Source organism: Orycteropus afer, unplaced genomic scaffold (assembly GCF_000298275.1).
Source record: "Orycteropus afer afer isolate SDZICR_OR568_19922 unplaced genomic scaffold, OryAfe1.0 scaffold00420, whole genome shotgun sequence".
Classification (NCBI taxonomy): domain Eukaryota; kingdom Metazoa; phylum Chordata; class Mammalia; order Tubulidentata; family Orycteropodidae; genus Orycteropus; species Orycteropus afer.
The window spans coordinates 2,634,070-2,643,821 of NW_006922007.1; the positions used below are offsets into that span (position 1 = coordinate 2,634,070).

The 9,752-nt window shown below is 39.4% G+C and overlaps 1 protein-coding gene across 1 annotated transcript in view; it reads left to right on the forward strand.

Moving 5' to 3' along the window:
* Positions 1-9,752, forward strand: part of LOC103208268 (solute carrier family 5 member 4) — an 88,921-nt gene that overhangs the window by 31,851 nt on the left and 47,318 nt on the right. The window contains exons 5-7 of the mRNA XM_007953956.2: positions 1,892-1,996; positions 4,295-4,400; positions 5,961-6,041. Of these exons, the coding sequence (XP_007952147.2) occupies positions 1,892-1,996; positions 4,295-4,400; positions 5,961-6,041 (292 nt within the window). The remainder of the gene's footprint in view (positions 1-1,891; positions 1,997-4,294; positions 4,401-5,960; positions 6,042-9,752) is intronic.

The following is a 9,752-nucleotide window of genomic DNA, read 5'->3' on the forward strand; positions in this document are numbered from 1 at the left end:
TCTAAGGAGTGTATCTACCTGATGTACATATCCACCCTATATGCCTGTCTGTTATTTGTCTGGAAGCCACAGGAATGAATTCAGTTCCAGACCTGAAGGGTAACTAGGGGCCATAGTCTCTGGGGTCTCACCAGGCTCCATCAGACCAGCAAACTTGGTCTTTTTCTTTTTTTGGTGATTTTTAGTTTTGTTCCACATTATTCTCCCACTCTATTCAGGATCTCCTGAACTGATCCCTTTCTGAGTGGTTGACAGTGGTAGCTGGTCACCGTCTAGTTCTTCTGGTCTCATGGTCAAATAGGTTATGGTTCACATGGTCCACTAGTCCCCTAGACTAATTGTTTCCATGCATATTTGGTTTTCTTCATTCTTCTTTGCTCTGGATGAGGAGAGACCAATTGTTGCATCTAGATGGCGGCTTGCAAGCTTTTAAAATGGGGGTCGAGTGAAATTATGATTAAATAAAGGATATATATGAGAAGAGTGGTGGGATTGAAGGGAGTCCACGAATGTAAGTTGATTTGATAGTGGAAAGCCTTGTGTGGATCTGAGATTGGAAAGTATGTCCTTTGTCCTTTTGTAAACTATCAGTCAATGTTGGCTTTCAGGCACTCAAGGGTCATGATCAGAATACAGTTTTAGGAAGTTACACTCAGACAGCTGAGTGGAGAATGGACTTGAGGGGGGCTCTGCTGAAGATGAGATAATAAGGAAGTTCATATGATGCCTTGGGAGGTTCTAGGCAAGGAAACAGAGAGGAAAGGAAGGAGCTTCTGGGATAGAGATGACAAATTTGATAACAGATTAGGGGAAAGCAGTGGAGCCAGAAACTAGAACAATCCTAAAACTAACCTCAGGGACCTTGGTGCATGAGCCCATTGTTAATGGAGGGATAGAATCCCAGAAGAGACCAGATAATATGCAATGTTGTTGTTATGTGCCGTCGAGTCAGACCTGACTCAGCGACCCCTCCTTGGGTTTCCAAGGCAGTATCACTACGGAAGTAATTGCTCCATCTTCCTTCCGAGGAGTGGCTGGTGGTTTGAACCACCAGCCTTCTGGTTAGCCGTCAAGTGCCTTAGGCACTATGCTACCAGAGCTCCCAGTAATACACAATAGGGAAAATAAAGAGTTCATTTTGGAACTGAGTGAGTGCTTAGTGTCTAAGGACACTAACAATTACATGGCCATTAAGCAGCGGGTAACTCAGATTTGCAAGTTGGTCACTTGGGAGATCTAGGCTGGAGTTATTCACATGAGAGTCCTTCTCTTCCAAAATGTTGTTTGAGCTCCCCCATCTGCCTCTAGGATTTGGCTGTGAAAAAGAAGCTGTCCCTCCCCCAGCCAGGGAAGAGGGACAAATAAGTTGGACATCATATGTGGAAGGGATGTGCTGAGAGATCCTCAGAAGCTAGGAAAGGGTTTTTAATGCAGGCTGAGCATTGAGAGAAGTGTCCCTGAGGAAGGACCGTCTTAGTGGAAGCTTGAAGAGAGGGTCAACCGGTCAAAGATGGGTAAAAATTGTTGTTCAGGCAAAAACAATATTGCATACAATACCCAGAATGATACAGTGTGCAGCACATTTGAAGACTCGAAGTGGTTCCATGTGGCTGAAGGATAGGGGCCAGGTCTGTGTGTGGATGTTGATAGTGGGGATTGTCTGAAATGGTGGACAAGAGCCTGATGAAGCAGAGAACGTCAGAGCTGAGGATAGATTCCAGGATTCTTTGACTCCAACTCCTGTGCCTTCCTGCTCTCCCAAACAATCATTCCTTTATCCCCTCTGTATTCTCAAGGTGCTATGCACAACGCTTAGTCACTTGCCAGTGTTTCATAATGATCTGAATGTTCTGGGCTCTGTGGTGAATCCCTGTTGGTGTCTTTTCTGCAGGTGATGACCATGCCGGAATATCTGAGAAAGCGCTTTGGTGGGAAACGACTTCAGATCTACTTCTCCATCCTGTCCCTCTTCATCTGTGTGGTTTTGAGAATCTCAGTGAGTTCAGAGCCTCCTGACAATTTGTTTTGGAGTGATTGACTTGACGGGTGGAGTGCTAAGATCAGAGAGCTAGAGGAGTAGACTTTATAGTTTGAGCCACGTGGGTGTCTTCACAAGCTGGGTCTCTCTAGTAAATCTTTGTGGGAAAACAGGAACTTCAGAGATTCTGTGTTCATAGACTTGTAGACTTTTAAGTTGTGAGAAGCTTCAGAGTGTAAGTCCACCTTTTCATTAAGAACATGCAAAAATAGATATGCAGAAAGAACAGAATATCTCATTCCAATAACATTTTAACATTATTAGGTGGTGGAATATGTGTGGTCTACCACATAATATCCTCTTCATTCTCTTTGGAAGAGTTAGGCTGGGTTTATATTTTTATTTTCAGCTGGACTATCTGACACATGAACACAAAGAAAAATGTTTTGCATTGTTCTACACTGAATTTTCTTAAACTTACTGTATTTTATCTAAGATTTTCCTTCAACATTAGGGTAAAAATAATTAGAAAAATTTTAAAAGGTAAACATTTCTTGGAGATAATCAGTAAAGAAATAATAATAATAAAAAAAGTTGAAGATTCAGCAGCACATGTAGAAACCAAAGAGTAAATCATTTGCTTCTCATCCATTGGTGACTAATGAAATAATCTGGAAGTTCACAGTCCAGGCAGCTGTATCAATGTTCATGATAGAAGAAGCAGATCTTCACTATTGCTCTTCTGTTGAGCTGATTCACTGCTGAAAATAAACCAACTGTTTAGATTAAATGGTATGAGCTTTCCTAATGCAATGTGAGCATTTTTCAGCACTTACTGTTTGCTATCGAGCTCCATGTTAGGGGAAACAAAGATTCCTGGGTGCTGGGAGCTCACCAGAATCATACACATGAAATAATTAGCAGCTATGACAATATATGCAAAGATATTAAAATGTAAACTGAAATAGAATATGTATGGACAAGGATAGGACATGTGCTATGGACACCCAGCAGAGTCCACTCTGTTGGGTGGACTATGGAGGTTGTCCATGCTGCTCCATGAAGACAGCCTCCATAGTAGACAAGTCTTCAGAATGTGAAGGGTTAGGAGAAGCAGAAGGAAGTAGAGATGCCCACATGTGTTGGGCGTTGTGCTTCCATGTTGCATAAGTGTGTTGGACTCAATAATCTCTCAGTTCTTCAATTCTGACACTTTATGATGCTAAAGAGCATGAACAAGGTTTTGGGGCAAAATGTCAGTGATCAAAAGGACCCTAATGGATGTAACCTCCTGGATGGAGAACTCCTGGTAGGGTTTAGAGAGGACCAAGAATATTGTCAACCTGGAGCATAGGATGAGCAGCAAAGGCCAAGAGTGTGTGTGACTGCAGATCTTTGCATGGCTGGAATGATACGGTGGTAGGAATCCATTCTTGCCTTCAACGATGTTTTAAGTGATACTGCTGTTGTTGGTAGGTGCCGTCCTGTGTACAAAAGAGCAAAAACTGCCTGGTCTTGCACCATTCTCACAATTCTTGCTATGCTTGAACCCATCCTGCATCCACTGTGTCAATCCATCTTGTTGAGGGTCTTCCCCTTTTTCACTGACCCTCTATTCCACCAGTCATAATATCCTTCTTCAGGGACTGGTCCCTTCTGACAACATGACCAAAGTGGACAAGACAAAGTCTGGCCATTTTTCCTTCTAAGGAGCATGCTGGGTGCACTTCCTCCGAAACAGATTTGTGCATTCTTCTGGCACTCCATGGTATTTTCAGTATTCTTCACCAACACCACAATTCAAAGGCATCATCTCTTCTTTGGTCTTCCTTATTCATTGTCCAGCTTTCATATGTATATGAGGTGATTGAAAATACCTTAGCCTGGGCCAAGTGCACCTTAGTTTTGCAAGGGACATTTTTGCTCTTTAACACTAAAGAGGTCCTGGGTAGCAGATTTGCCGACTGCAATATGATGTCTGATTACTTGACTGCTGCTTCCATGGGTGTTGATTGTGGATTCAGGTAAAATGAAATCTTTGACAACTTCAGTCTTTTCTCCATTTATTGTGATGTTCATTGGCCCAGTTGTGAGGATTTTTATTTTCTCTGTGTTGATGTGTAATCCATATTGAAGTCTTTGGTCTTTGTCAGTAAGTGCTTCTAGTCATCTTTCCTTCCAGCAAGATTTGTTGGGTCATCTGCGCATCGCAGGTTGTTAATGAGTCTTCTTCCAACCCTGATGCTGCATTCTTCTTCACATAGTCCAGAGTGCTCATCTGCATGTTTCTTTTCTATCTCAACTGTTACTTTTCAGTCAGACGTATTTTCTGGAGCCATATTCATCAAGGTGGCCTTGGGATTAGACCTTTACCTGGCGATCATCATCCTCTTGGCTATCACTGCTGTTTACACGATCACTGGTAAGTCCATTGCTTCTTTGTCTCACAGGCTGCCTTCTGCTGACCCCACTCCAACTTTTAGTTAGGAACGTCAGCATTAGCCTTGTTGCCACCCAGGTAAGGACACCATTTTATACCTGGTATGACAATCAGGTACAGGGCCTGAAACACAACTAGAGCCAAAAAGAAAAGAGAAACCTCTGTATTAGATGTGAGTAACTTGATCCAAAGGAGCTCTGGTGGTGCAGTGCCTAAGGCATCAGACTGCTAACCAGAAGACTGGCAGTTCAAACCCACCAGCCAATCTGTAGAATGAAGATGGGGCTATCTACTTCTGTTAATATTTCCCACCTCTGAAACCCAATGGGGGTTGCTATGATTTGAAATTCACTTGATGGCAGTGAGGTGTTTCTTTTCTTTTTTTCTTTTTTTTGGAACTTGATCAAAGATAATTATGTGAGTACTGGGGAATTGGGATCTGCTTCAGCTGCGAATTCAGTACCTAGATTGGTAATTAGGAATCCAGCAGATAATATACATGGAAGATCAGGGTGAAACAGTAGCTCACATATGAGACTGGATAATGTAAGGTGGGGCCCAATGAATGAAGGGTGTCAGGCATGGTGATGGGCTATGAGTGGCAGAGTCAGGGAAGACAACAGGTGTAGAGGGTTGGTTGCATGTGTGTGTGGGAGAAGATGTATGGCAATGGTCCAAGCAGCATCTTACAAATCAGGTACATTCAGGTAGTCTCACATGTGTATTAAATTATAAAAATTACATTGTACCTGCCATGTAGAAAGAACTACACTCAAGATAATTCTGGAGCCATTTTCATACAATGAGTTTCAGGATAAGTGAGAGATGGAAGTATGAATCTGGTCTTTTCAGGATCTGTTTTCTTCTCCTATGACATTCATAAAGGAAAAATCTATCTGTAGGTAACTAGTATGTCTAGAATTTAAAGAGAAGTTTTTGTGGTTTTTTGTACAACACTGTAACAAAATACAAGTCAACTGTTATATCTAGTGTCCAACCAAAGAAATGATGTACAACGAGGGCCCAAGATGGAGGCTTAGTCAGACACACCATGCCATCTCCATACAGCAATGACCCAAGTGACCAAGTGAAACAGATACGGATGACAATTTTGAAACCTTGAGCACTAAACAGAAGGATGAAAAATTAGATCAAACACTGAGTGGAAGGAGAAACTGAATGAGAACAGCAAGCAAAGAAATTTGTGGACCATAGGTACCCTGCCAGCTGGCCCAGCACAGTGTGGTCATCTCAATATAAAGTAAGCAGTGTTCCTGGTAAGGAGTATAGGAAGGCAACTTCACAAAACTCCAAGCTGGAGACAGAGATTCTATGTAGAAAAACCTGAAGTTAAGCCAAGTACCATCTGCACAAGTACTAATGAGATAATGATGCTGAAACAAGCTTGTAACACAACCCCAAATTTTTAATATGTTTTCTATTGAGTCATCTCTAGGGTTTGGTTACCAGAGATCCCAGAGCTGAAGAAAAATGGATGAGTGCACGTAGATAAAAGTCATGGTACTTTTCTTTCTCTCTAAGGGGGTTTGGCCTCAGTGATTTACACGGACACCCTCCAGACCATCATTATGCTGATTGGTTCCTTTATTCTCATGGGATTTGGTAAGTGAATTAAGACAGATGTTGTCATGAATGTGAGCAGTGCCCTGGGCTGGACATCATGAGGTGATTTTTCTGCTCTGTCTATTTGGGCTGCTCATTATCTGCTGTCTTCCATAATTTCCTTGTGCTCAGAGGGGAAAAATTGGTACAATTTGTTGATAATTTTACAGAAATATCAGTGCATTGGAAACCCTTCTTTTACTAGAATTTTCATGAAATAAAGGACTAAATATTAGAAAAAAATTTTTGATAATTGAATATTAACCTTATTATAAAGGTTTCAGGTGGAAATCTAAAGAGGACATTACCCTATCATTAGAACATAGGTTGAATTTTCCTTGTTGACTCTGTTGATACTAGTATTATTAGTTAGTTCTCTCTCTTTAGTCATGCCACCAAGAGATATTGATTGATCTAACTCACAGCTGGATATTTTTGTTTTCTTTTATTCTGGTGTTTCTTATCTTTGGATGGGAAATCCATGCACACAGTAAACAGGTATAGGCTATGTATTAGTTTTACTGCAGCTGTGATAACAAAATACCAAAAACTGGTTGACTTCTAAAAACTGAAACTTATTGTCTCACATATGTGGAGGCATCAAACTGTTGGGTGAGCAATGCTGTCTCCAGAGTCTCTAGGGGAAGATCCCTTCTTGTCTCTGTCAGCTTTTGGGAGCCCCAGTAATTCCTTGGCTTGTAGGTGCATCTTCACATGGTAGCCCTTCCTCTGTCTTTCTCTCAGTTTCTTCTCTTTTATAAGGACACCACTCAAATTCCATTAATACCCACCAAATTCCAATGTGACAATTTTAACTTTTAACATCTTTTTTTTTAAAATAATATTTGTGTTTTTGGTGAAAGTTTACACAGCAAACTAGGCTCCATTGACAATTTCTATACATTTTTTTTTTCAGTGATATCAGTTACATTTTTCACAAGATGTCAACATTCTCTTTCATTGTGTTCTGGTTGTTCCATTTCCAGTGCTCTAATTTCCCTCTCCCCTTATATTCTCATCTTTGCTTTAGAGTAATTGTTGACATCTAGTGTCATATACTTTTTTATTTTTATTTTTTTTTCAACACAGGACCATTCTCACAGGTAATGTATTTTATTTTGTGTGCCAATCTGTATTTCATCAAAATGTGACTTCAGGGAGAAGTTTCAGTTCAAGGGTTTAAAAAGTATCTCAGGGTGATAATTCAAGGAGTCCTCTAGTCTCAACTCGTCCGGTAAGTTTGGACTTGTAAAGAATTTGAATTCTGTTCTGAATTTTTCTTCTATTCTGTCAGGGTCCATATATTATGGTCTTGACCAGAATGGTCAGAAGTGGTAGCTGGGCATCACTTAGTTCTTTTGGTCTCAGGGTAGATGAGGTTGTCACTTGTGTAGGCTATTAGTTCTGTAAACAAGCTTCTACTCTGAGATTTTGGTTTCCTTCTTTTTCTTTTGCTCCTGGTGAGTAGAGAATGATAGTTGTATCTTAGATGGCTACTCACAAGCTTTTAAGACCTCAGAGGCTACTCACATCACTAGGATGCAGGATATGAACTTTAAGAACTATATTGTGCCAATTGACTGGGTTATCCCATGAGACTAAGGTCCTAAGCCTTCAAACCCAGAAAATCAATTTCACAAGGTTTTTGGTTATGTCTGAGAAGCATCTGTAACTGTGTCCTATGAATATATATACATTCACATGCATATCTGAATATATACTTCTATCTGTGCACACATATGAACACAACTGTATCTTTCGTATACATATATACATATATGAAAGTAGCATGGACTGCCAAATGAACTAACAAATCTGTCCTGGAGGAAGTGCAGCTGGAATGCTCCTTGAAAGAGAGAATGGCCAGACTTCATCTGACCTACTTTGGCCATGTTGTCAGAAAGGACTATTCCCTCGAGAAGAACATTATGTTTGGTAAAGTAGAGGGTCAACAAAAGCAGGGAAGACCCTCAACGAGATGGATTGACGCAGTTGCTACAATGATGGGCTCAGGTACAGCAGGGATTGTGAAGCTGGCACAAGACCAGGCAGTGTTTTGTTCGGTTGTACATTGGGTCACTATGAATCAGAGCTAACTCGATGGCACCTAACAACAACAACATCCATACACTCATCTTTGGTGTTATTATGTAATTACATTATTATATATGTCATATTATTTAATACAAACATCCTTCTCTCTTGTGTGCTTCTTAGTGGCATCATTTTCTTTGGTAAAGTTGTGATTGTTACACCTACACTTGGTGCTACTTTTCCCATAACCAAAAAGAACAAGTATCTACAATCTAGAGTGTGATTTCTCTTCCCCCAACATAACCTGGTAACCACCAAAAAGCACTGGTCTCTGAATATGTATATATATTCTTGTTTTCTTATAAAAGTGGGATCATACAATATTTGTCCTTCTATGATTGAGTTATTTCACTCAGCTTGATGTCCCACAGATCCATCTGTGAAGCATCTATAATGTTTCACAGACTCATGATTGTTCTTCACGGTTGCATACTATTCCACTGTATGTATGGACCACATTTTACTTATCCCTTCATTCACTGAAGGACACTTAGGCTATAGCTATTTTTTTGCTATTGTGAATAATGCTGCCATAAACATAGGTGTTCATAGGTCTGTCCTTGTCTCTTTTATTAGATCTCTTTAATTATCTACTTAGGAGTAGGATGGCTGGATCATAAGGTATTTCAATTTCTAGTTTTTTGACAAAGGGCCATCTGTTTTCCATAATGGTTGTACCATGTTACAGTTCTGCTAGCAATGGATGATGTTGATGATTTCTTTCTTCCAAATATTTTTTTCTGTACTGAGTTCATTTTATTATCAGATTTTCTTTTCATTTTCTTGATTATTGTTGATTTTATGTTTAATAAGTCACTATGATTTTTTTTCTTCTTTCATTTAATTTTAGTTAAATGTTCTTATTTTAATTGTTTATTTTGTTTTATTTACTGTTCTCTCTGGTTATCCCATAATTAATTTTTATCTTCCTAAGTTTGAAGTAGTCAGTTCTATATTAATATTTTCCTGACTTCTTCTCCATTTGAGTATTCTGTAATTATACCACTTATTCCCTCTTTTTGTTTCATAGTTGTTGTCTTTTACAGATTGACACCTCTGGTTCTCTATTTTCAGTACTGTAAATGTATTTTAATTTTGAGAATTCTTTTTATGGGTTGGTTTCTGGGCAACATTGTCATGTATCTTAACCTTAGGTTGCTGTCTTCCATTGTTGGTTTTCTGTCTAAAGGACTCCAATTAGTATTTCTTGTGATGTTGGTCTGGTTTTCACAAATTCCCTTAACTTCTGTTTACCTGGAATTTTGCCATTCTATTTGAGGAACAATTTTGCTAGATGTATAATTCTTGGTTGGCAGTTTTTTTCTTTCAAGGTTTTATATATGTCATCCCATTGCCCTGGCCTGTATTGTTTCTGCTGAGAAATCAGTGCTTAATCTTATTGATTTCCCTTTGTACATAACATTTTGTTTTTCCCAAGCTGCTCTCAAGAGTCTTTCTTTGTCTTTGGTTTTAGAAAATGTGATTATGATATAATATGATTATGATATGTCTTGATTATTTTCTTTTGGGGTCTATCTTGTATCATTGAGCTTCTTTGATTAATATCATTTTGTCTTCATGGTATTAAGGAAGTTTTCTGTTAGCAAGTTTTCAAAA